Source organism: Nycticebus coucang, chromosome 21 (assembly GCF_027406575.1).
Source record: "Nycticebus coucang isolate mNycCou1 chromosome 21, mNycCou1.pri, whole genome shotgun sequence".
In the NCBI taxonomy this organism is placed as follows: Eukaryota; Metazoa; Chordata; class Mammalia; order Primates; family Lorisidae; genus Nycticebus; species Nycticebus coucang.
In genome coordinates this window covers 15,240,273-15,268,152 of record NC_069800.1, presented here as the reverse complement: position 1 = coordinate 15,268,152, position 27,880 = coordinate 15,240,273, and the positions used below count along the sequence as shown (strand labels likewise).

At 46.3% G+C, this 27,880-nt stretch overlaps 1 protein-coding gene across 3 annotated transcripts in view; it reads left to right on the top strand.

Moving 5' to 3' along the window:
* The window catches only part of SLC24A3 (solute carrier family 24 member 3), a 542,017-nt gene that overhangs the window by 387,303 nt on the left and 126,834 nt on the right, over positions 1-27,880 (top strand). For all 3 annotated transcript variants that reach the window (XM_053574485.1, XM_053574487.1, XM_053574486.1), the window contains exons 4-6: positions 15,988-16,062; positions 21,343-21,427; positions 21,795-21,898. In XM_053574485.1, the coding sequence (XP_053430460.1) occupies positions 15,988-16,062; positions 21,343-21,427; positions 21,795-21,898 (264 nt within the window). The remainder of the gene's footprint in view (positions 1-15,987; positions 16,063-21,342; positions 21,428-21,794; positions 21,899-27,880) is intronic.

Genomic DNA, 27,880 nt, shown 5'->3' with positions numbered 1-27,880 from the left:
TGTCCATTCAGCAGTTGGTAGACTTCTCAGTTGTTTCTAAGGTGGGGGTTATTTTGGACAAATCTGCCATGAACATTCACGTACAATAGTTAATGTTTCTAGCTAGATTTTTCATTTCTTTTGAGTAAATACATGGGAGCAATATGTAAGTATGGTTTGAATTTTATAAGCAACCACCAAGCTGTTTTTCAATGTGGCTGTACCTGTTCACATTCCCACCAGCACTGTATGAGAGTTCCAGTTGCTTCACATTCTCACCAACACTTGATATTGTCAGTAAATGTGTGGTGGTCTCAGTGTGGGTTTTATGTGCATTTTCTGAATGACTGATATTAAACATCTTTTCATAAGCTTCTTGTTCATTCATTTATATTTTTGGCAGGGTGTTTGCTCATATATTTTGTCTCTTTTTAATTGGGTTGTTTGTCTTGTTTTTGACTTTTAAGTATTCTTTACATGTTTGAATATAAGCACTTCATAAGATAATCCATATTTGACATCTGTTGTCTCTTGGTCTGTGGTTTACCTTTTCATTTTCTTAGTGACTTTTGAAGAGTAAAGGCTTTCTTATTGCTATGTTTTGTTTCATTTTCTTTGATGTGGTTTTTTTGATTAATCTTTTTTCTTTTCTGGTTTTTCTTTTTGTGCATTCTGCCTAATAAATCATTTTATAACCCAAAGTCATAGAGATTTTCTCCTGTATTTTCTTCTAGAAGGACTTTCACGTGGGAATGGTCCCTAGTCTGTTTTCCTTTTAATTTCTCTACCCACTCCCTTGACTCTACATCTAGTAACAGATTCTCTTCCAGTTAAGTACACTGAGAATTATTAATCCTTTGTTAAGTGAAGAAATGTTTACAATAATCATAACAAACTTCGATTTCTGTTTTATAGTAATAAATGTCCATGTGTTGGCTTCAGGGGAGCACAGGCTACTCACCCTCCTGAGTTTGGTGCTCCCCAAAGCAAGCTCCAGACAAGGACCTGGGTGAAAACAACAGTGTGCCTGTAAATGTTTCACAACAAGCTCTCCTCAAATAAATAAATAAATACACACACACACACACACACACACACACCCGGATAGCAGCATTGCAAATTTCCATGATGTAAAAATACAACATGGGCAATTTTTAAGCTGCCGGTGTTACATCAACTGATTTATAACAGTCTCTGGAATTTTAGTGATTGGCTCTCAGGACAGCTCAGGGGATCCAAGCCCACTCCAGCACATCACCAGGGGCAGATGGTTTACCTGAGGCCTGATTATCCTCAGGAATCAGAGGTGAGGGAGAGAGAGAAATGAGACAGGGAAAGGAAGGAAGCTGACCAAGGTGGGCATAGTGGAAGAGCTGGCAACACTGGGGACAGCCAGGACTCGATCCCCCGAGGAATCTCAGAGAAACAGTGCAGACCGTCACCCAGAATTGTCCAGTGAGGGCTGCAAAGGCTAGGTGATTGATTTCCTGGCTCCTGCTCCCTTCTCTCTGTCATTGATAATTATCCCTGTGTTGTTAGCTGGGCACTTTCAGGCTGCCATGCACATGGGCCGAGAAGAGTTCTGTACACCAGGTTGGAGGCCTGAAGCAGAAAAGCAGGGAAATACAGGTGGGGTCAAAGCTGCCAGGGAGGCTGCCAGTATGTCTTAAGTTGTCTGTTGTCAGCGTAGCCCAAAGGGTATATCTGCTTCTCCTACACACTTTAAGTACTGGATCACCAGAGTCAACAGCACCTCCCATTAGGTCCATGGTCAAAGGCATAATTCCTGGTCTGGTGCAAAGATGCTGATAAAATACAACCAGGAAAAGGTACCTTCCGTGTCCACTGTGTAATGCATCCTTTAATGGCTGATATCTGTGGTTTAAAGGTCCCTCCCTACCCAGCCCCAAGTGACACTGGCATTCCCTAGTGGAACCATGACTCTCATTCTTCTGTTCAATTAGTACATTTTATTTTCTCCAAAGAGGGGTGACTGTTTCTTTGTTGATTTTTTTTAAAATATGTATAATTGAAGTATGATTAACAAAATCCAGACTGCTTAATAGTTGGAATTACATGTAAGTGTGGGGTGAAGAGTGGAGAGGGTGTTGTCTTACAGACCAGTAGACAAGTCATGTTCAAATATTTTCTAATCTCCAGACTATCTCCCTTGTGGTAGCATCTTAAGCTCAAGTAGCAGTCCACATTCCGGAGGCATTTCCACTGACCTTTCCTTGCTCAGATGTCTGACCTAATGTTTCTGTGGTTATGCAGATCAGAGAAAAATCTTATCATGACAAATAATAAGATATTTTCTTAAATTCAAAAGTCCAGTTCTTGGGGCAAAGAGAAATTGGCTATGGCTCTGTCTTCTCTGCTGGGGAAATGTCCCACAGATGTGGAACAGATGGGCCTCAATTTAGATACCATCTGCTTTTCAGTTGTAATTAACATCCGATCCAGGGGCCAGTTGGATTTTACCATTGAGTTGGCCATTCCTGTTGACCACTGGGGAATCCTAAATCATGTGTTAGAATGTGCAGTTTAGGTTGTGGTTCTTTGGATAGGCAACAGCTCTTATGAGACATGGGAAGGAAAGGAAACCAAGTTCTACAGCAAACCATTCCTCTGTGGCTGCCTCTGTGGCTGTGGGTCCTACAGGTGCAGTTTAAGAGAGGAAGACGCCTTCTAGTCTTTTCTTGTGATTTTATAAAGAAGGGAGTGTGCATGGTTCTCTAAGTCCATTTCTACTCTGTTGATCTCACCTTTTAAGCAAATTGATTAAAACAACAGTTAACCCTTGTAGCCATACTATCTAACACTTACTGAAGGCCTACAGCATCCCAGCTTGTCCTACTAAGAATTTTGCGTGCATTGTCTACTTTCCAAACAATCATCTGAGATGGGTAACATTATTTCCCTACTTCACAGACAAGGAAAACTGAAGCCTTAGTGAGTTTAAAACACTCACTTCACCTCAGGCCATACAGCTGAGATACAGAGCCAGGCTGCCTCATCCCCACTTCATTACCTAATGACTCAAACTCACTGAGGGAGAACAGCAGGCCCAGCTAGCAAACATCTTCCTTTGCTGTTTTGTAAGGTGCAGAAGAGAACTACAAAAACTGTTACCCATGCCTGCCAGTCCCTTTATAACCTCAGGGGCGCTTATTTCTCTGTGCTTCAGAGTGCCCCACCCCAGCACGCCTCTCCAAGATCTCCCAGATTCTTATTTGCAACTCTGTCTCTTCTGAGCCCCAGGGTAAGGAACATGATTAAACTCTAGCTGTCTGCCTTGCAGCCTAACATTGGTGTCAGGTCTACAGATTGCAGCAAGAGTCAGTCCTTCTCATTAGCAATTGGAGACCTGTTGCTCTTCTAACAATACAGAGTGGGAACAGTCTGAGAATATCTTTCTCCTGAGCCCTAATTGCCCTCTAAGGGGCACACCAGGTGAACAGATTGCAGGAAGGACCTACCAAGAGCAGGAGTCATTTGCCCTGAGTTCCAGGTACCAAAGTTTCCCTGGAATACCCCTGAATTTCAAGCTGGCCTACATCAGCCAGAGAGAAAGGAGCCCACGTCCCCAACTAAGCAAATTATCTGACAAGAGCAGTTTTGAACCTCCTAGTTAAAAGTCCATAATAATCATCAGGTAATTGTTTTAATGGACTGGCATCGAAGTGTGAAGTTAGAAGCATATAATAGGAAGTATTGGCCTGGCTTCATCAGCTGTGCTGGATCTTGAGCAATAAAACTGAAGGTCAGAATTTAAACCCCACACAAGTCTGTTGCTTTGTTCATTTACACACAGCCTCGGATTGGACCCCTGCCCACAGCCATCCAACTTGTTAGTTATTTACACCTATTGCAAGAAGGGTCAGGCCAGAGACCCTAGACCGACCCAGTGTAGCCCATCACCACTAATAGAAAAACCCCTTCCACTCCAGGAGCACAGCCTGTGGACCAGTCGGTTTTGCCAGTAGGCACAGCAAGACATGCAGTTAAGGATGTTGCCGAGGCTTTAGAGTGGGCATGCGAAGCTGGACTGTGGGCAGCTGTTTCAGGGGGCCAATCCACCAGGGGCACTCAAATGTTGTCATAAACTGGAAAGATGGTGTCACTTAGCTCGGATCTCCATAGGACCAAAGTCTTTACATGACTGAAAACAATAAATCTATACCTTCCACCTGAAATAAAACTAAAAAGGATCATCTTATTTCTTTTTGCTACTACCAGCCTGAATAAACGTATCATGTGTATAAGTGTTCACATTGTCCAGCCAGCAGAAATTTTAAACTCAGTGTATAATATTTACCAATGTTAAATGAAATGCATTTCACTATCTAAATATTAAATATTAAAACCTTAAATTCACCCACAAGAAGTTGCCCACTTGAGAAAAATACAAAAGAAACTTGAAAGAGAATAATAACAATTATAGAAAAATGAGAGAAAATTTTTCAGAATAAATTTCAGAATATTGACTCAGCTTATGCCAGGGGAAATGAATTAGTAAGAGGCTTTATTTCTATATACTTTTTTTATTAATAGAAGATGAATTTTCTCCTCCCTCCTCCACTGAATAAATGTGGAATAAATATTTAAAGAACATGGGTTTGAAGAGGCGCCAGATTATAAGCCTGCCTTGGGTGCCTGTGTCTCAGGCCTATTCTGTTTTTGGAAGTCCTGGTTGGTTTTCCTGGTTGAATACCAACTCCACTGCTGGATGTTATCTGGCATCTACAGTGCCCACAATGCCCACCAGCTCCCAAAATTATGTTTGCAGAAAGAAGAACAAGAAAATGACAGAAAAGAAAGAATGCAAGTGTCTTAACAACTTTCACAGTGTCACACAATAAGCTTAGCTCCTCTAACTCCAGCATGAAAATCCCTACCTGTTGTGGTATTCCTTAGAAAGGCTCAGGTTACTAATAAAAACATTTATGCAAGAAGCAAGCTTCTTACCAATCTTGAAGTGAAGAATTCTACCATCTCGTGGATTTCAAAGCCCTCCAGAAAAATTAGATTCTCTAATACATGGCCTAGGTAGAAGTCACTCTCTTTGTTTCTCAAACAAACATGAAAAGGACAATCCTGATGTTGGCAAACAAGGCCTCTTTTCAGCCAGACTTGCCTGGGCTTCCCAGAACCACCCATCCCCCCAAGTATTCCACTAGGGCTTAATGGAGAGTGGGGAGGATGTGTCATTGGGGAGTGGGAGAGGAAGAAAGAGAAGAAAGAATCTCAGGAACCAATAGAGGAAATCTATAAACCAGTGGCGTTCTGAACCCCCAGAACTCTCCTCTTTTGCTGCCAAAAGCAATCAGGATTAGAGCCATGAGCTCTGGCTTTGACTGGAGTTGTACAGATAGCATTGAAGTTCAGTCTCTGCCATTTACTGGCACTATGACCTAAGGCTTATATTCTCTCTTACTCAGTTTTCTTGTTTAAAAAAATGAGGATAGTACCTGCCTCACTGTGTAGTTTGAAAGGATTAAACTTTAAAAAGTTCTAGGCTTGTGGTTGATAGTCAATAAATATTACCTGTCATTGTCATCACCATCATTATCTTTGTCATTACTACCACCACCATTATTGTCACCATAATCACCATAATCATTACATTATCAAATTGTCACCACCATCATCACTATCATCACCACCATCACCTCCACCATCATCCCTATCATCACCACCATCATCACCTCCACCATCATCCCTATCATCACCACCATCATCACCTCCACCATCATCCCTATCATCACCACCATCATCACCTCCACCATCATCACTATCATCAACACCACCATCACCTCCACCATCATCACTATCATCACCACCATCAACTCCGCCATCATCACTATCATCACCACCATCATCACCTCCACCACTATCACTATCATCACCACCATCATCACCTCCACCACTATCACTATCATCACCACCATCATCACCTCCACCACTATCACTATCATCACCACCATCATCACCTCCACCATCATAACTATCATCACCACCATCATCACCTCCACCACTATCACTATCATCACCACCATCATCACCTCCACCACTATCACTATCATCACCACCATCATCACCTCCACCACTATCACTATCATCACCACCATCATCACCTCCACCATCATAACTATCATCACCACCATCATCACCTCCACCACTATCACTATCATCACCACCATCATCACCTCCACCATCATAACTATCATCACCACCATCATCACCTCCACCACTATCACTATCATCACCACCATCATCACCTCCACCACTATCACTATCATCACCACCATCATCACCTCCACCACTATCACTATCATCACCACCGTCATCACCTCCACCACTATGACTATCATCACCACCATCATCACCTCCACCACTATCACTATCATCACCACCATCATCACCTCCACCATCATCCCTATCATCACCCCCATCATCACCTCCACTATCATCTCTGTCATCACCACCACCATTGCCTCCACCATCATCACTATCATCACCATCATCACTATCACCACCACCATCACCTCCACCATCATCACTATCACCACCACCATCACCTCCACCATCATCACTATCATCACCACCATCACCTCCACCATCATCACTATCATCACCACCATCACCTCCACCATCATCACTATCATCACCACCATCATCACCTCCACCATCATCACTATCATCACTAACACCATCACCTCCACCATCATCATCATGATCACCACCATCATCACCTCCACTATCATCTCTGTCATCACCAACACCATCACCTCCACCATCATCACTATCATCACCACCATCATCACCACCACCATTACCTCCACCATCATCACTATCATCATCACCACCATCACCTCCACCATCATCACTATCACCACCACCACCATCACCTCCACCATCATCACTGTCATCACCACCATCATCACTATCATTATCTTTGTCATCAGTCATAATCACCATTACCATCTACTTCACCATCACCATCACCATAACCATCATCTGCATCTTTGTCCCTATCATCATCACATGACAGTCACTATCATCATTACCATGACCATCACATTATCATATTATCAACCATCGTCATCACCTCCACCATCATCACTGTCATCAACATCATCATCGCCATCATTATCTTTGTGGTCATCATCATCACCTCCTCCAGATAATCTTATCCCACCCTTCCCCACAATCTCTAAATGGGTTAAATGTTCCCCCTCTGTGTTTACATGTGAACCCAGCGAGTAGCTCTATGTTTAGCTTTAATATCAAATGCTCTGCTTACATATCTAGCAGACTTATTAGCATTCCATTAGAGCCAGTTGAATTCCCTCTCCTAATCTGGATGCCTGTCCAACAGCTTTATGTACATTATTGCTAATGGGTCACCCCTGTGACCTTCCAAGAACTACCTTAAGCCACTGGAGCCACTTCACCAGGAATGCAGTGATGGTAGGAAGCACCTGGAAATTTGCACTCTCTGAAGTGGTCAATAGCCAGTTACTGATTATTGGTACAGTAGTATAATAGCCTTATTCCTTTGACTCAAACTGAAACAAATTCCGTGGCACATAAGCACTCCAGTGTTCTGTGCAGGATTGGGCTGAGGCTGGGGTATCACCTGGAATTATAAGAGCCTTTTTCCCCGGAATGGTTCATATCACCTGAGTAGCAATTGCCCTTTCCCACTAACTGTCACCTTTAAATAAATGAATGAACTGAAGTGAAGAATTCTTCACTTCACAGTGGGGAATTCATCTTCAATGTCTGCAATCTGCTGGGAGTTGGGGCTGTGTGATTAACATTGGGGACTTTCCTGGTGAGAATAGCCCCCCCATCACAAAGTCCCAAACCTACAGATGCTGGCATGGGAATACTTTTACACTGTTGGTGGGATTGGAAACTAATGCAGCCTCTTTGGATAGAAGTATAGAGAATCCTCAAAGAACTAAAAATAGACCTTCCATTTGATCCCACAATCACATTACTAGGCATCTGCCCAGAACAACAAAAAAGAAAAATTATTTTATCATAAGGACATTTCACCAGAATGTTTATTACAGCACAATTCACAATTGCCAAGATGTGAAATCAACCCAAGTGCCCATCAACCCATGATTGGATTAATAAACTAGTATATGTATCCTATGGAGTACTATTCAGCCATTGAAAAGATGGACACTTTATATCTTTGGTATTAACCCGGATAGAATTCGAGAACTTTCTATTTAGTAAAGTATCACATGAATGGAAAAGCAAGAATCCAGTGTACTCAATACTAATATGAAATCAGTTGATGAACAGACACCCACACAAGATAAAAACATAGCTAAAGTCAGGATGGAGGAGGGAGGAGAGAGCAGCGGGGAAGAGGATTGGTGTGTGCTCACCTAACAGGCACGAGGCAAGGGATAGGACACACCTCTTAGGTGAAGGGCACAACTACAACTTGGTCTCTCCCTAACTATGCAAACAATGTAACCTAATCGTCTGTCCCCTCATATTAATCTAAAATTAAAAATAAAATAAAATAGATCAGGAGCTGTAGTGTCATGCAGCACTGGATTTCAGTAATACTGATTCTCCCCATAGGATGTCTTTCTTATCTCTCCAAATCTCAGTTTACTCATCTGTACAACTTATAATAGAGATTCTGTAAGCCCAAACTCTGTATGTGGATTACTGGGAAGGTGAAATGAGCTAAGCCATATCAAGCCCAGAGTCTAGGGCCCAGCCCATTGAGAAAAGTCTCTCATTCATTCTTCATGCATTGAGATTCCAGAAACAGCGCCAGGTGCTGTTGTAGGCATGGAGATACAGGAGTGAATGACACTGTCCCAGGCTCATTCAAGTAACACCAGAAGGCCAGAGGTGGTGTAGAAGCCGCAAGGCAGTGAGTGGAGGGCCTGCCAGAGCAGTTACAATAGTCTCCAATACCTGAAATGGAGATTTTTATCTAAAAATTGAAATTTGCAGCCTCTCTGGGGAAATGAGAAACTTGGGCCATACTAAGTGCATATTCTCTTGGCACAGTCAGCAAGGCTGGCCTGCTCAGATGGGCCTCCCTGCCCAGCAGCCGTGGACCCATCATCATCCATCTCTCATTCCCACGCCCTGCTGGCCCCTGTAAGTGGTTGAGGCCATGGCCTACGTGGCAGCTTCTGTCAGTACCAAGGATGCCACTTCTCATGGCTTGCTGCCTCTAGCCTTTGATGGTAATTCTTCCCTGAACTGCACAAGGGACATAGAGAACCCCAATCCTCTAGGCCAGTTTTTAATGCGAAGCAAATGAAGACTTCTGCTGCGTCATCTCTTGAAAGGAAGGAAACCCAGACACAATCATGATTCTACAAGCAAGACTTTTCCTTGGAAAACAATTAATGGCCTCAAACCAGGAAAGTGTCTTCACCGGGAATGATGCTTCAGAGCGTGTGTGCCCAGTGGGCAGGGAGCTGGCTACTCCCATCAGTCACTGGCTGAGGGCTCCTATGAGGTGTTAAATTTCCCAGCACTTTTTGATTGTATTATAGGATGAAATCAAGCCTTTCAACCAAATTGAGGCAGATTCTGACATTTGAAAGTCAGTGGAGCACTGTAAATTAATAAGATGAAGATTATGGGGGGGCACCAATATTATCTGCTGTATTCTTATCTTCAACAATCCCCTCCCTAAATTCTCCCATTCAGATATCTAGTTTGGGCTGTGAGGCTAAGCATTTCTCTCCTGTGACTACAATCAATGGATGTTTCCAGAATGGTGATATCCACAGTGGTGACAGAACTGGAGAGAGTGGACATGTGGTCAGTTTCATCATGTCCTCATGGGGCCATTAAATACAAAGCCCGTAATGGGGGGAAATGATTTTAAAGGAAATAGCTGCTCCATTCCAAGCTTAATCATGTGTGATCACTTGAAACTACGAATCAGACAGAGCTGGAAAAAGAAGACTTTTTTAATTCTGATTATTCAAACCATATTCCCTGGGAGATTTGAGATTTTAGAACAGTTTCCACTAAGGCCAGAGTTCTGTGGACCTGCCCTAGGAATTGCTTCTCCGGCGCTACCTTCATTGAAATTAAAGACAGAGAGACAGGAGGGCAGATGAAGCTGTAAAAAGAAATCATCTGTGAAAACCGCTGACTAGTGAAGCCACATAAAACAGCAGGGTTAAAGTCATGCCGTTCTGATGAGTTTGCCCTCACAATCAGAAGCTCTTATGTGTATCAACATTTCACCTAGAGCCTGTTCACCTCCATTAAGTCACAGGCCACGATGATTTCCTGTTATCTTAGGTATTTTTCAGTTTAACCACTGTAACCAAAGTTCTTTAGTTTTATTAGTCCCAACTGACCTTTAAAATTGCCTGATGAGACAGTATTTATCTTGCAGAATCCTGAGTTAACAGCCACTTCCCCTATCCTTTGTTGGCCCTTTTCACTGCCTCTGCCCAGCACAGGATCTCCCCTGCCCCAAATCGGGTAGGGAGGTGTATGGCTGTAAGCACAGGGTCCTGAAGGCAATGGGAAGTTCCCTTCTCACTTGATAAGAAGTACAGAGGAGATGGTTCAGATAGACAGCGCTGTACTCGGGGCTCTGCACCCTTGGCATGTCGGGTGTTTGTTGCCTCATACTCACACAAGAGCTACTGGCATTCCAGAATTCACTTCCAAGTTGCAGGCAGGAAGAAAGAGTGACTTTGGTTGGATCTGTGTTTTGTTCTCATTGCCCAAAACCGTGTGCCATGGCCCCAGAGAAACTAGTAAGGTTGAGTATATTGTTACTCAGAATAATGCTGGAGTTGTGTTTACAAGATAAAAAGGCAAATGGCGAGTGGATATGCCACCAAGAGTGTCTGCATGTGACAGGGCTGTGTCCCAGGACCTTCACACAAGTTACCGTGAGCCACTCCTCTGGGATCCTCCCGACTGGGCCTCACATTACCCTTTGTCCAGGGAGGTAGCTTATGTCTCAGACCTTTCCCACTGAGTGGTGCCTCTGGCTTCAAGTTGGCCCTGCACACATTATTGCTGAATAAACAAAATCCCTTCAAGTCCTAAGGCGTGCCTGCCTCAGAATAGAATCATTTATTTTTTGAGTGGCCTCTGAATAGTGTATACTTTAAACATATAAATATTATTCCAGCTGAAAACTTTGTCATCTTGTCTCTTAGGAATTTTTCAAGTCTGCTTTCTTGGAAGTTTCCACTGTGGCTCTTGTTATTATCTTGGCCATAGCTGTTACCTTGTGCATCAAAGGATACAGCAACATCCTGCCACGATAATGCTGTGCAGCAAAGGTCTTCGCCCCCTCAGTGATGGACGACAGTAAACACCTGCTGGGCTCTAGGGCCCGTGGGGTTGAGCTGAACTGGTGAAGTTGGGCTGGGCTTGCCCAGTCTCAGCTGGGCTCACCTGTGTCTGGGGTTATCTGATTGCCGGCTGACCTCTGACAGAGGCCAGGGCAGCCAAGTGACTGGGCTCCTCTCCACCTGGCTCCTGTGGCCTGGCATGGGTGGTCCTCGTGGCATTACTGCTCTCGCTGTGACAAACACGCATGACACACCTTGCTGGGCCAGAGCCCCTTTGCTCACCTGCTTCTCAGGACAGCCTTGTAAGCTAAGGAGAGGGCAAGTCGAGTCTCATGTTGAAGTTTAAGTGAGGTAAGAAGAGTCAAAGTCACACAGCTTGGGAATGTCGAGTCCAGGGCCTGATACGAGGTACTCCACCCTCTGCTGGGCCCCCAGGCTCCAGGCCGCCTGTGTCTCAGCAGCTGCTTGAGCATTTCCCTTGCTAGATTCCAAAGGTGATACCAGCTATTCCGTGAACACCGCCTTCCCTGAAATTCACTGACTTTGTATAAACAGAGCCCACTCTTGGACGGGGTGGATATGTGGGAAGGACACGGCAGCTGCCCTCAAAAGAAGGGAGTCCAGACCCATGAACAGAACCCATGGCTCATATTCCAGCCCCTCACGGTTGATGCCAGAGCACAAATTCCCACACTGAAGGCTCAGGGAAGAGAAGCGTCTGTAGTCAGGAGACCTGACCTGAGCTCCAAAGGACTCTCCTTCCTCCTCTAGACAGCTTCACTCCTCTGTCCAGAGTGTGGCCCACATTCACCTGCCCTTGTTCTGCAGATTCCAGGGTGTGTCCCAGCACATGTGGTCTGCCGGGGTATTGGACCAGCTCACACATTTTCAAGAGCTCAGCTCTGTCCCATGTCTTGTGGGGACCTTGTCAAAGTCAAGGTATTAATAAAGAACACCAATGGCTCTGACAGGCATCCTCAAAAAGTGAATGGCTGAATTCTAAAAAGGTGGTTGGAGCTCACTAGCAGGTGAGCTGAGCATCAGAAAAAGTGGCAATGAGGTGGTAACCCTGAAGTGAACTCTGTGTGGGCAGACTTCTGGGCTCCCTGGGAAGGGTTGGGGAATGCCATGGCGTCAGATCTAAGGCCTGCCGTTTGCAGCCATGGGTTCTTGGGCAAGTTACTTTACTCTCCGAGTCATCTGGGAAATGGGACTAGTAACCCCCCTGTCTCACACAGGAATTGGAAGAATTAAGTGAGATGGTTCTTGTAAAGTACCTAGGGTGTGCCTGGAATTTCTGGCTCAGCAAATCGTGATGAATATTATCATTACCACCATGCTCATTATTATCAATGATATTATTTTATCCTTTGGAAATATAGGAATGGTCGAATTATTCTAAAAATGCCTTGCTCCCCACACTGTCTGTGCCGGTTGTGTTGACAGACCAGCGATGTCACAGTTCTCCCAGGTCCTCTGCATCATCTGAAAGTTTGACTTTGTACCTGTTTTGTTTCTTTGTCCTGTTTGCCTGGGAAGTGGGAGCCTGTTTTCAGTGAGTAACTGAGAAGAGAATTAGAGTGGAATTTGGGGTAACCAAAGTGGCAGCCCACCCTCAGATGCCAGGAGGTGCTCTGCAGCTGGGGAGGAGCCTCGTCACCTCGAAGGTCTCTGCAGGTGCCCAGAGGGGCACTGTTAGAGGTGTCTGATTGACAGCAGGCATCCCCAGGTCACACAGCCTGGCTCACAAGAACCAGCGTGACACTCAGTAGCCATCGCCCTCAAAGGCACCGAGGGCCTGGCAGATATATTCATTTCTCATCCCAGTCTAAACGTTGATATCACAGTGTGTTAGATGGAACTAGTAGCCTCAAAACTGGATCAATACTTAATATTGGAATGAATTCTTGGTGAGATGCCTTATGGACTTCTAAGTGGTATTGGCGGTTTCAGGGAGTTTAATATGTCAGCCATGGACAGCTTATTTAGATCTTGATTCATCCACAGATGTGAAATTCTATATTTCAATTACTGAGTTTGAGTATCCTTTCAAAGATAATGTTAAAACCCACATATCACTGGATCAGCCAAGTCAAACGGCAAAAGAGGGTTTGAGTCCAGTACAATTTGAGAATGCATTTTCTGACTTATCCACAAAGCTATAAAATAGAGCATTAATTATTTGTAATTGACAGTTTCAATACAACTCCATAGGCAAATAATTTTGTACAGATGATGAATAGACCCATCAATAAAGTTATTTTTGAGATTTCATTCCATGCCAGCATCTCAAGCTCTTCAGAAATTATAGAAGTGTAAAACAGAGTTCTTACCTCTAAGATCTCCTGCCACCTACAAAATTCCCACAAGAAATACAAACTAGGGGCGGAAAATTAGAAAATACAGAAAGGGATTGTAAAATACAGATAGAGTCGCATCAAAAGGGAAAAACATGGTCATTATTTTGATTGGCAGCCTTATGCACATACACGCACATATATAGATAATTTAACAAAAAAGAGATTACACATTCTGCTTTATAGCATTTTTCATTTAGCAATCCGTTGTGTCTTTCCTTGTCCTTGAATAAGGATTTACACAATCTCTTTTAAGAATATTTTATTCAATGATGAGTCATACTTTATATAACCTCTGCCCTGTGGTGCATTTTGTTAGGTTTTGGTAACTTACTATACTCAGTCGTTTTAGAATGAATATCCCTGATGCATATGTCTTAGTGCGTTTCTCTGATGTTTCTGCACAATCAAGTGTTAAGATGCACTTTTGAATCTTACAATCTAGTGGGAAAAACTAAACACATATATGTGGGGAAAAAAGCTCACACAAGCAAGGCCCAGGGACTACATTAGTGCCACTGCCAGGAGTCAAAGGCAAGGGGGATCATTTCATGCTTTGCTTGCATGGAAGTCTTCATGAAGGACAGGTGTAAGTAATGGAGATCAACTCGAAACAGCTTGCGTGGAAAAGTGTATTAATGGCAGTCGCAGAGTCCATTTGGATTTCACTAAGCTGGGGCTAAGGTTGCTCTGTGTCACTGGGAGCTTGTGTGGTGTGTGTGTGTGTGTGCGCAAGTGTGTAGGTGTGCCTGTCCCTTCTAGTTCAGCAGCATTCTCAGGCAAGCTCTCTCTATATGACAGCTACCTCTAGCAGCTCCAGGCAGGGGGTGTGTTCACACTTCATAAGAAGAGAGCTCTCCCCCAGCTCTGTTAGTCCCTCCTTGGCTCCTTACAAGCCTTTTGCCCACTCCCCACTGTGTGACAAGGAATGGGTATTCTGGTTGCCAGCCCACGTCATATGCCTTGGTCATGGGGACGAGGAGAAGTGTGAGCCACCACCCCCATCTCTGTGGGGCTATTCTCAAAAGGAAACAGAGCTGGGAGGTAACTTATAATGAGGGTGCTGGAACTTGAGCCACACTCACTAGATGCTTCGGGCAGAAAGTAACAGGGAAATTCAGGATCAAATTGACCTCAACGGTGCTTATGTTACAAAGCATAGAAGCACAGTGGGCCCCAGTACCACTTGATTAATGGCAGATCAGGTGGACATCATCCAGACCTCAGGTGCTTTCTGACTCAGGGTGAACTTCATCTCAAGTCAGACTTCCTCCAATATGGCTGCCAATAGCAATTAGGGCCCCAGCTTCCTCCACCACAGCCAGCAACAGAGAGTGAGACATGACTCCCTTCAGCAAGGGTTTTAAAGCCTTTCCTACTCTTTGATTGGGCCAGCTTAGGTCACATGCCCAGCTCTGAACCAATAGATATTACTAAGGAATGCTACACCCTGATTGGCCCGTTGGTGTCTACTCCTGGAGGTAAGGTTGGGGTCACTTTCCATATGAGGCTTGGTGGATATTAGGAAGGTGCAGGACATGGAAGCCGGGTGGTCAACCAACATGGGATCCAAGTAAGATATTGTTGATTAGTGAGGAAGCATGGAATTGGAGAAAGTGGGGAGGGTATTTCTGGCCAGAAGGTAGAATCCCAGGGAATACTCTAGTCATTGCCAACCAAGATATGGAAGCAAGTTTGCAAAGGCTCTCCTGCAGGGAGCAGTCTGCAGGAGAGCAAACAAGTGTATTGGAAGCGTTCCCTTGTTTATGCCTTCATTCTACTTACCTTTACTGAGCACCTGCTATGTACCAGGTCCTGTGCTGTTTGCAGGGGATACTGCAGTCGTTGTATGGATAAAGTCCACAACCTTCTGGACTTCTAGTGGGGGACACAGAAAACAGACAAATTAATTTTCCATATGATATATCAAAATAATAATAAAAAAAAGAGGCAGGTAGGTAGAGAGAAATGGGAGGGAGAGGGTAGAGGTTAACATCTGAGCAGGGACATGAAGGGCATGATAGAGGGAGCCAGCGAGACGTGTGGGGGAAGAGTGCTCTGAGCAGAGGGAACCAGCACAGCAGCGGCCTAGAGGCAGGCATCTGGGGCACATGTGAGGAGAAAGGGGAGGTCGGGGGGAAGCTGGGACCAGGTCGTGGGGGGTCTTTCAGGCATTGCACTGACATTGCCCTTACTCTGAGTAAGATGTTGAATTCATGGTAACAGAGGACGTTATTGAAGCAGAAAGTGGCCAGAGCCTCACCCTCAGGGCTCTGCCTCACTCTATTTTAACTCTTTCTTTCTCCTCTTCTCTCTTCCAGGCCATGTACATGTTCTACGCGCTGGCCATTGTGTGCGATGACTTCTTCGTCCCCTCCTTGGAAAAGATCTGTGAGGTATGTGCCTCCTATTTTTTATCTATATGAGCCAGGTGGGCGTCAGGGCCTGTACCCTGGACTGTTCCAGCCTCCTCATTGCAGTCTGGGGAGTCCTTGCAGGCCAGGAGAGGCGGGAAGGCCAGGCCTCAGCACACCTGAGAGCCCCAGGTAGTATTAGCACAGAGCTCCGTTAGTCTGCTTGGCGTTTCATGAAACCACACCCCTACCTTTTCCTGCTCCACTCGGCCATGACCGATGGTGCTGTTTGTGTTGAGCTCTGCTTCCCTGTTTTCTTGTCCCCTTTTGAATCCTGCTCTTCCTTCCTCCCTATCATTTGCTCCACCTCTCTCTGGTTCCTTCTGCCCCTATATCTGGTGATGTATGAGATCCTCCCAGGATGAGAAAACCCCAGCCGCACACCTCCGCCACACTTCACTCTCCGTGTATGTACAGAAATGCTCCACGTGGAGGCCCAGAAGGCACTGAGATGAAAGAACAGCCACAGACATCAGGAAAGTGCCCTGTTAGAAATCATCACAGTGGGCAACCGACGCCGGCTGAACAGCAAGTTCAGTTCCTTTCATCAAAAAATATGCAGCGGGTCTAGAACGCTTTCATTCTCTTGCCTCTTTTATCACTTTGTCTGTTTTGAAATGTAGTTTCCTTTATCTGAAGGCTTTCCATTTTATTTATGTATCTTTTTAATTCAGAATCTCGGTTTCAGAAGATGCCTCTTCCAAACACCCCTCCCATCTGGAAACGCAATGTCTTTATGTCAGTGGCTCCCAAACCTTGTGGCCCCTCCCCTTTCCTTCTCCCCGACCCCCCTCCAGTATCTGATTCAGTAGGTCTTGGGGACAGTCAGGAGGTTGGGAGTGGGGCAAGAACTTTCATTGCTGATAAATTCCCAGGTGATACTAAGGCTGCTTTTGGTTAGAAACCATAAACTTTGACAGCCACAAACTTAAGCAGTTTCCTCCATATCCTGGAAGGGTGTTAGGGTTTGGTATTTAAAAATAAATAAATCGACAGTCATTCAGCAGTAACCCTAGAGAGGCAGCGGCACAGGATAAGGAAAGTGAGGTGGCACCTGAGATGCGCGGAGGGCATGTGTGGAAGCCCTTCCTCAAAGAGATTCACCCTGCAAGCAGGGTCACCTTAGGTCAAACAGAAGGAAGTGTCAAGCACCTGCCACTGGTGTCACTGGAGACCTCTAAAATACTACTGTTCTGTGGTTTATTCTTCATGCAAAGAAAAATGCTGTCTCTTTCCCACACAATGTTGTTGTGAGTAGCAAAATTATTATTTTCTAGGAGCATAAGAACCACTGTCAGCATGCATTGCACTTTTTTTTTTTTAGTATATAGTAAACATTTAATAAATACTGAACGTTTCCAATAGTAATAGTCACATTTTGCTTTACTGGTGTTAAAGTTCAGTATTTTAACGTATTGATGTTCTTTTTTTTTTTTATTAAATCATAGCTGTGTATTGCACTTTTTTGAGGAAACCTGACAGCACATTCGCCCTTGTAGGAAGAAGCATCAGAAAGCAAAAACTAAGCAGGAAGTGAGGGCTGGCATCGAGTTTTTTAACAAAAAGCTTAGAAAGGCAGGAAAATGAAAGAAAATGTTTCCCAGGGTGGGGGGTGTTGTTTTTCCTGGGTCCAGTATGTGCCAGAAACTGGTTTAATTGCTAAAGGAGTATGGTTACAGTATGTCCATTCATGTCTTTAACCATGAACTCTGCTGAGTAACTACTGTTACCCCCCATTTAGAAACAAGGAAACCAGGGCTCAGAGAAGTTGAGCAGTTTGCCCAGGTCACACAGGGAGATGGGGTGGAGTCGAGAGTGGAGCTCCAAGTCTTCAGGCTCATCACTGCTCCATTACAGAGATGAGCTTGGACCAGGCCATGGTTTTGTTAGAACCAACTACCCCTCCAGGACCCACACCCATATGTGAGTGGTGGGCACAGACGGGGCCCCCTTTATCCCGAGCACTCCCTGCTCCCACCTGGACTCTGGTCTCAGGTCAATGTAACAAGAGAGGAGAGGTCGCCGGTGCCTGTCCCCTGTAAGGGTAGCGTGGTGCCACGGCCCTTAAACAACCTCAGTCACCAAGGAAACATTTTGCTGTGAGTGGTGAGGGGGCTGAGCCCAGAGCTTACAGATATTTAGAGATCTGACATTACGTCTTCTAAGAGTCATGGGATCAGTTCTCCCTGGAGTTACACCTTCTCACAAGATGAAAAAACTGTGATGCTACTTGACCCGCTGGTGTTGAGGGCTTCTCTGCCCAGGACTCTTTACTGCCTTTGCTTTCCCTAATCACCTTTGAGTGATTTGATAGTGTGTATTTAACAGTTACTGGTAGACTAAAGCAGGAAGAGGGGCAGAGAAAACTCAGAAGGATGTTGTTTCAGCTTTTGTGAAAGCCCAGTTGGGAAAGAACTCCACGCTGTTTGACAACTCATAGCTTGTGGGTTGGTGGGGGCAGGATTCTCAGTCAGTCTCAAATACATTAAAGCTGAAAGCAGAAAAAAAAACACATGTGGGGTGGTGAATAGCAAAGAAAAGGACATGGGAGAGAGAATAGGATAAATGAATGATCCAGGGAGCCCAACACCAGGGTCAAAGTGCTTAGACTTCACTTTCTCCTTGTGTGAAAATGACAGTCCCTAGACTTTGGACAGCTGGGAGGTTGCATCACGGGACATGCAAGGAAGGGGTCCAGAGTTTTGAGAAATTCTGTGACCTATGGCAGACAGATGTAGCTCAGTGAGGGGGAAGACGTGGTATCCCAGAGGGCTGTGAGGTGGCAGCCCTGGGTGGAGCAGAGGCTGTGTAGGGATGATGAAGCTGAATGTGGAGATGGGAAGGCTTTGGGGCCTGAGGGGATGTTTCTGGGGCAGTGGTGGGGCCGTGACAGTGCCTGGGGCATGGCCCACTTCACTCACTGTAGCAACAAGCTGGCCTCTGCCTGGACCAAGTTCTGTGCCAGCGTGTAGGGAGGACACTGGCTCACATGCAGCACGGCGATCACCAGCTAAGAGTAGTAGGCCACAGAGCTGCTCTAGAATGCTCCAGGCTGTGGGCTGGGGAAGGGGCCGGGAGAAGTGCTGAGATAGGGTGGAGGGAAGAGAGACTGATTAGGGGATCATCTCCCCGCTGCCTGAGGAGAGCCAACACCCAGAGTCGGCAGGGCTTATTCCACAAAGTGCTAAGCGGAGAGACAGGAGAAATTTCTCAAATCCGCCTCTCTGAGAATTAGGCGGGCAGGGTTTTTTAAGACAGTTTAGTGGGCAGAGGCTTAGGCAGTCAGGGTCTGCTAACTGCTGGTTTCGGGGCAAAGCCATCAGTGCTTTGGTGTGGGCTGCTGCAGGGGGTGGGGGGGGGTCAGGTGGTGGAAAGCAAGACCAGTTCAGTCAGTTCCACGGCCTGGACAGGTCAGTCCATCCACTAGAATGCAGGATCTGGAAGATACCTCAAAAACTACCGCGAGGTTCCAAGCAGAGTTAAGAATCTTGACAACGAACTATCAGCCGTGCCCTCCAGAGGAGCAATTACACAGAGACCAGCCAGGGGACAGTGACTGTTACCAAGAAAACAAGGGGACAGTGGCTGATTATTATCATCATTTCAGCTAGGCGTGCTCCTCCATGGAGTTTGGGGGGCCCTTACACTAGTTCTTGTCCTGCGCCCTTCATCTCTTTGTAAAGGAGCTTTCAGAAGGGTTTCTGCCAGGGCAGGATGGGAGCAGCCCCTGGAGAGGAGGAGTCCATGGCAGAACATTTCCAGGAAGGGCATGTGGTCAGATAAAGGCTGAGCTGTGGAACCAAGGCAGGGAGAGCAGGGGCTGCAGCAGCACCGGGAAGCCCTGAATGCCTGGCTGGGGTGTTGGGATCCTCAGCACTCAGCAGGGTGCTGGCGAGTGCTCACTGGTGATTCTGAGTCCTGGAGATATTGGCAGGTCGAAGTGAGTTAGGGTGACAGAGGGTCGTCAGGGGATACAAAGGAAGAAATAAACTGGATGAAGCAGAAGGGGCTTGGTGGGAGGGAGCCCAGCTGGGATAGCCACAGCCCTGTCAGGCTGGCACCTCATGGTGAGGCTTGCAAACCACACATGGCACTGTGGGCTCTGTGTCAGGCCACCTTCCTCACAAACCCTGCTGCTTCAGGCTCCCCCAGCCACTCCTTTCGACCTGACGGTATCAGTACCCTGTGACAGGCCTAGCTGTCCAGTCCACGGCAAAGGGATTCAGGGTCCCAGGTTAAAATCCTGGATCAAGGCCCACTGCAGCCAGCGTCTGCCCAGTCCCTGGAGCTGGAGTCCCACCCTGGGGCCTCACTGCCCCCAATGGCTGAGTGAGGAAGTGCAGCTTCTGGTGCCACTGAGAAGGGTAGGATGTCACCCAAGCCTGTGTCTCTTCCTAAAACGCTGGCAGGGAACTGGCTGTTTCCTGACAGCCAGCAGCGCACTTTCTGGGTCATGGCTGAATGCAGAGAAGCTGAACTTGCTAACCAGCCCCCGGCCTGTGTTTGTCTTGTCCTCTTGGAAATCACCTGGTTTCACAAATGGGGTCACCTGGGGAGTTTGTTGTGTGGACCACCTCACAGGGCCGACATTTCGCTCAGTCCCAAGCCCCTACCCCCATTCTCTCACTGCACCAAGGATGGGGAGTGGGCTTCGGGAGGGGGACGCCCCACATGCACACCCCCAAAGGCCTCCTAAAATGAAGTCCCACAAACTGGTAGTCATGAGCCTTGTTAGCTCAATACCAGCAAATATTGCAAAAATCAGGGCATTTTGCATTAAAAATCTGGATCGTTGGCATCGCTTTTAAAATCAAACAGCTGGTCACTCTGAGGGAGCAGAGCAGGGCTGCCTGTAGAAGGAGGTGAAGTCTGTGGTGACCCCACAAGGCTGCTCCACTCCTCCTCACCTTCGGCACAGCCCCTGGGGGCATTTGGAGTAGGAGTCCCTAGATTTTCCCAAGAGCCTTTAGCTCTTGAGGACATGCAGTCCACTCCCTAACCCTGCCCTGTGAGGACAGTGACAGGAGCTTTGGCTCAGCAGGGTTCCTACAGGAATGGCCAGGCTCTGGGAGGAGGGAAAGGGGTGGGAAAGAGGCTAGAGGAGGAGATGGGGAGGGAGACTGAGCCCCAGGCCTCTTCATTCCTCCTCTCACTGAAGCCTCAGGCTTTGCTTCTCAGGGCCTGGGACCTCCATAAGCATGGTCCCCGCTGTTCCAGGTGGAGTCCCAGCTCACCTGTGCTTTCTTTGTTTGCTCTCTGTAGCGCCTGCACCTCAGTGAAGATGTGGCAGGGGCCACGTTCATGGCAGCGGGCAGTTCAGCCCCAGAGCTTTTCACATCAGTCATAGGTAAGTGATGGCCTCAGAGATGTCTCAACCCTTTGCTGTCTGAAGGAATAACACGGTGGGCAGACAGGTTGTCTGCTACTTATAGGAAATGAGAATCCAGAGGCTTCAACAGGCAGAACATCAGCTGCCCCTCCACTGCTGCTGTTCCATTTAAGCGATGCTTTTCCTGTGTGTGAGCTTGTGCCAGGCCCAGTCCAGATGTTCCCATGGGACAGTCTCACCTCTGTGGATCAGAAGGCTCCCTCCATACCTCAGCTGTTCCATATAGACCCTAAGGACAGACTAACATTCATGAAAGTTCCCCCATACCCACCTTGGAATGCACCTGGGTCCTAAAAGCCTGGCTGATGTTGAGTCTATATTTCAGGAGTCTTCATCACCAAGGGCGACGTGGGAGTTGGGACCATCGTAGGCTCAGCCGTATTCAATATTCTGTGCATCATTGGTGTCTGTGGGCTCTTTGCTGGGCAGGTAAGGCTGACCGACAGCTTCTCTGTGGGGGTGGAACATGACCTCTGTGGAGGGGCAGGTGCGGAGTTCAGGAAGGGGATTGTCTTTCTGGAATACAAGCGGCTTCAGGGCCCTGTGGTCTTAGGCAGTGGGTGCCATGGGACCTCTTGCCCTAGGAGGCTAGTCCAGCTGGAACTGGGGGCTATCAAGCAACCATTATTTAATCTTCATGTTGATAAAATCTAGAATGCCCAGCTGCAAATAAACATAATTAAGCACCCTGAAAGATACATGTTACAAATTTGAAGGTGTCACACTGTCTTTGATATATTACTGATCTGACTCAGAGTGGCCTAAAACAATTTTAGGCATCATTTGCCTCAGTGAAAATAGAATAAATGAGAAAGGAGGAGAGCCAAGAAAACAGCCGGAACTTTTTCTGCTAAACACAATACGTGGTCATGACAATTTAGGACACATCCTTTCTTTCGAATAGTGGTAGAGCGTTTTATTGCTGTGTATGCTTTAATTCACTTTGGGGTCACAAGGGCCTTGCAGGCCTGCAGTTCACCTGTAGAGACCATCTGTCTGCCAGGGAGCACTGTGGGGTCTGTCCTTCAGGCACGCCGGTCCTGGCGGCAGAGGCTGCCGTCCACTGCAGCCCCGAAGGCTTGCAGGGCTCCTCACTGTTTTGCCAGCTCTGACATAGACATTGTGACTTCTTCATAGCAATAATGAGCTGTCTTCCCAGACACCTACACCTCTGAGTACCTTCTAGAAAAAAAGAGACTTCTAGAATCCCAGGGAAGCAGCTCCACATACAATATTGAGAAACCTGATGATCCTAATCCCCCAACCAGCTGCCTCCATGAGAACAGGTGCTATTTCCAGCTAGAAACGGTTGGTTGGTTTGAAGAGCTAAGGAAAGGTCTGGACGACTTCCTCCCATGCCCCTTTTCCAGGTCCCCTCACCTTTCAGCAATTGGCCAGGCGCCCACACTGTCCGTTCTCTGGCACAGGCCCAAGGGTCTCCCTGCATTACACACCCTGCCCTATTGCACCCTTGCTGCTGGCCATCACCCTGGTGCCTACTGATTCGCCTGGTGGGTTAGTTCCCTCCAGGTGACAGGCTGGGGGACACCTTGATCTCATCAGGAATTGGCTCCAGGGCCCACAGTGGACAAGGTCCTTCTAAGAAAGGGTCCCTGGACAGCTGTTTGTATACCTAGTGACTAAGCTCTGCCTAACTTGCTAAAGCTCATTTTCTTTTTTCTCATCTTTCTGGTCATGACCTCTTGTCTCTGATTTTATGGACCATATTATATGTTTGTAAAATCTCCTATAAATATAGTCAGTACCAAAAAAAAAAAAGTCTTTATCTTTGTTGCCATTTGCACTTTGCTGGCTCTTCCCCGACTCACCTCTGCCTTGGGCACCTGCACACGGCCTTCCAAGATGAACAGTCACACCCGGCAGAAGAGCCTGTTGCTGTTAGCACTCTCTTAATTAGCATTGTCACCATTAGCAGTATGATTATTAGCCAGGCTGTTATTAGTGTTGTCATTAGCTCATTAGTCATTTGTACCTGAAGCTTGATTCAAAAGCAAGCCCAGAGGAGGAGAGATAATGTGAAGAAATGAAACAAGTGACTGGGCAGAGTCGAGTCTGCCCGGCAGCTAATTACTTAGGAAGTTGCTTGAATCATCCATTAGCAAAAGTAGCTCATCCCCAGCTTGGTTTGACACCTGCATAGAAGGCAAATGGCTTCCTGAACTCCAGGGAACACTGTTGTCTGGCTCCCCACTTCCCCTGGAAGGTCACTGGCACATCTCATAGCCCCATGTGACCACTGACTGGGTAGGAGCAGTCCCCGTGGTGATTCCGGGTGCCAGTCCTCCCTTTTGACTTTCCTGTCCTGTGCCCACTGGAGATTTCCAAGGCCGTCCAGCTCTCTTCTGCATGGTTTTGCAGAATCCCTGAAGTCTTTGTACAGGAAGCAAAATGATGTTTTGGAAAGAATGTGGGCTGGGCAATCAGACTGGCCTGTGTTTAAATCCCAGCTTCCCATTTGTTAGCTGTTGGTGAAGTTCCTTAAGCTCTCCAAGCCTCAGTTTTCTCATCTACAAAGTGGGTCTAAGTACATCTTCTTCCTAGTGTTGTCATAAGGGCTCCCCATAGCATGTTTAGCATTAATAGTGCTTGGTCCATATGGTAAGTCAATAAAAGTTAGACACCATTACCAGCTCTCAGAATATCAATTCCTGGGGTGCTCACCTCCAGATTTCATCCCAAGTCACTGGGATAATTTGACCAACTAGTTGGTGAAATGTATCTAACAATCGGGGGTGTCTGGTGTCCATAATTTAATTAACAGTCACAGGATACATGACAGGAAGGGCAGCAATGGGCAGAGAGGTCTTCTCTATGAAAATCAAAATGAGGAGACAGTGATAGAAAGATGATCTCAAGGCACTGGTGCTTGCTTCTCTGCTTCTTTTGGGAGGAAGAAAGAAAGATCAGCAAGAAATGAACCTCGCCCACTGAGGAGCCCTCCCAGGCAGTGAGCTGGTGGGGCTGGATATTGGGAATTGATGTGATTAATAAATACAATCACCAGTCTAGCTTAGCTTGTTATTTATGTTGATCTGCACTTTCGTTTGGCTGAGCAAGTTACCAGCAAGTACCCACGAGCCTCTCTCTATACCAGGATGAAGGGCCGCGCGTGGCCAAGGCTATTACCCATCTGAAACTAAAGCAATTAAGCTGTATGGTTGGAGTTCCTGTCTCAATTAGGACTTTGATGAATTCAGTGTGATTAAATGTCTGCTGTATTTGCAGTTTGCAAACATAGCCACAGCTTTGGCGTTCGCCTGAGGTGCTTTGAGGAGTTTTATGGGACAAGAAGGAAATTGCTTCTTAGAAAGTGATTTACAGAGAGGTTCTTGGCATCACTGCCAGACACTTATAGGGCTGTGGTCTTACAAGTTTTCTTGATTTAAAAACAAAGAATAACAACAAAGAGAAAACACCAAGCTCTTGATGCAACATAATAATGTATATTGCATATTGTAGTAAAAGGACTTCATGCCAGTTTTGTAAATCAATATTCTTATGAATGTAAATCCTCCATTCAGAGCATGTTAAGCTTTAAATGCATAACCACAAACAGAAAGTCAACAGTTTAACTGCATGCCAGATTAGGACTTTCATATTCAGGTTTGTGCAGGCCGGCAGATGGCTCCAGTTTGTAGTAAAGAGCTCCCGCATCAGCTCTGCAGGCGTCCTCAAAGCATGCCTGATGTTCTGTGGCAGGGTTCACCTAATCTTGGCTGGACTTCTCTTCCCAGTAATGCCCTGTCCATGCTGGCTCATTTATACAAACCCTAGCAGCACCCAGAGGTTGCACATCTGGATTGAAACCTGCGTTCGTCAGAGTTTTCCTAGAAGACTCAAAGCAAGGATTCAGGTGCAAGTAGTTTATATGTATGGTGATCCCAGGAAATATTAGCCAGACAGTGGGGAAGTCAGGCAGGAAAGAGGAGACAGCCAAGGAAAGTGTGCTAGCGAGAAAGTTACCACTGTGGGCAGCTGGGATTTGATTCTCCTTTGGGAATAGAACAATAGTTTAGAAACAGAGCTGCTAGGTTATCTCACAAAAGTGGCAGGAGAGCTGGGGTATTTATCCACCAACTTCCATCACACATTGGTTAAAGGCTGCACTTAAAGGATAGTAATTCCCCAGCATTCCAGCTTGCTGGGAACAGACCAGGTGGATTTTGAGGCCCAAAGGAGATGCCCAGGCAAAGAATTATAGGGGCAACATTTGGAAGGACATGAAATGGCAAAGGTGGGGAAATATGATTCACTACAAACCCAGACTAAGGCTTTAAAATAAACTACTGTTGGGTCTCACCTTCAACTCCCCTGGATAAAACAGAAGCATTCATATTAGGCAGATTATTAAGAGGTGGGCGAGGTGACTCATGCCTGCAATTCTAGCATTCCAGGAGGCCGAGGCAGGAGGATTGTTTGAGATCAGGATTTTGAGACCAGCCTAAGCAAGAGTAAGATGTGGTGGGTACCTGTAATCCCAGCTACTTGGGAGGCTAAGGCAGGAGGATTGCTTGAGCCCAGGTGTTAGAGGATGAGAGTGTGAGCTGCGATAATGCCACGGAACTCTACCCAGGGCACAGAGTGAGACTCTGTCTCAACAAAAACAACAAAAAGAGTCTGGGCCAGGACATCTAGCATTTACGGAATTTCCTCTAATGTTAAAAATAACAGCTACTATTTATTAAGCTTCCCCAACACAGAGGCAGCATACTACATGCTATAGAAATATTTGTAGAAATACACTGCCTGATGTCCCCCTTCCTGGGCAGCCAGGAAGGAATAGGAATGGGAGAGTCAATAAGAAAAAGACTGGGGGGCCTCTCCCCACCTGTAACTCTGCTTCCCTGACTGGCCACTCACTCATGCCTCTTTAATCCTGGACAGGCCACACACCCTGTCCCTGTCCACCTGAAGTACCAGCACCCTTCCTGCCCTGGGTAGGGCTCCCAGCCCTCCCAAGCCCCCAAGTAAGGTTGCACATTACCTGCTATAAGGAGTGCAGTGTGTTGGCAGATGTGAACCATGAGAACACAGTCATCCTGATGAGAAGAATAGATAAACGCCGTTGTAATAACAACAAAAATATACCCACTGAGTTTTAAGACAGTATTATCCGTATTTTTAGCAGAGGAAATGGCCTCGGGGATTCATTATCCCCCAAAGGGCAAGGGTTCTACCTTGAGGTGGTTAAGGCTGAATTTGTGCCTTGACCGTCTGCCTGGGGCTTTCTTCCTTAGCCATCCCCCGCCCCCAGCCCCGGTCCGGCAGGCTCCCACTCCTGATCTTCCCGTGGCAGAAGCTGTTGGTTTCAGAGCAGCACTGAGGTCTCCTGCCCAGCGCTTGCCGCTGCGTTTCATCGCCTCTGCCTCAGAGTCATACCTAGAGGCTTTCAGTTTCAGGTAACGAAAGATCTTACATGAGGGAAATGTATTGGTGTCTCTGAAAACTACAAAGGAAGATGGGCATCAGATAAGGTTTGAGCAGAGCTTCAGCCCTGTCATGGGCCTCAATACCACGTGGCCAGGAACGAGAAAGACAACGTGCCCAACTGCTGATGGCATCATCAAACAAAAATCTGACTGGGCCAACCCAGGTCACCTGACCATCCTGAACCAATCAAGTGGCAAAGTTAACCAGCGTTGGTTTGTGCTAATCCAGAACCACCTACACATTTTTCCCTTCCCTAGAATGAAGAATTGAATCAGTTCCACTGCCAAGTACACAGCTTTGGTCTTTGGTTATTGTAAAAAAAAAAAAAAAAAAAGGGATAAATGACTGTAGGACAAGCCTGTGCTGCCTTGGTGGCTGTTTTCTCTGGGCCAGCATAACACAATAATCAAAGGCACACAGATCCGTCACAGGCCTGTGTATCCGCATACGCTTTCAATTCTTTGGGGTAAATAATCCAGGATTGGAATCACTGGGTTGTGTGGTTAGCGTGTTTGTTAGAAGCTATCGAACAGCTTTACAACGTGGCAACCCACTTTGTGTCCCCACCAGCAATGTGGGGGGCTGCAGTCGCTCTGCTGTGCCACCGGCACTCAGCGTTGCCCATTTCATTTTGTTTTGTTTTGTTTTAATTTTAGACATTCTAGTGAGTGTGAGCAGCACCTCACTGAGGTTTTAATTTGCATCTCCTGGACAAGACACAATGTTGAGCATCTTTCCACAGGCTTATTTACCATCATCTCCTTTGGCGAAAAGTCTGTGTACGTTTTTGCTCATTCGTTAATTGGGATTTTCTCCCTCTTGAGGTATTATCTAAATCATCACACTTCTCTGTTCCTCTGGGTTCCTCTGCCCAATTTCATTTCAATTGCCTCATCAACAGAGTAGGGCCATTAGAATGACCTGGAGTAATCATGGCCATGCTTTTTATTAGTTCTGTTG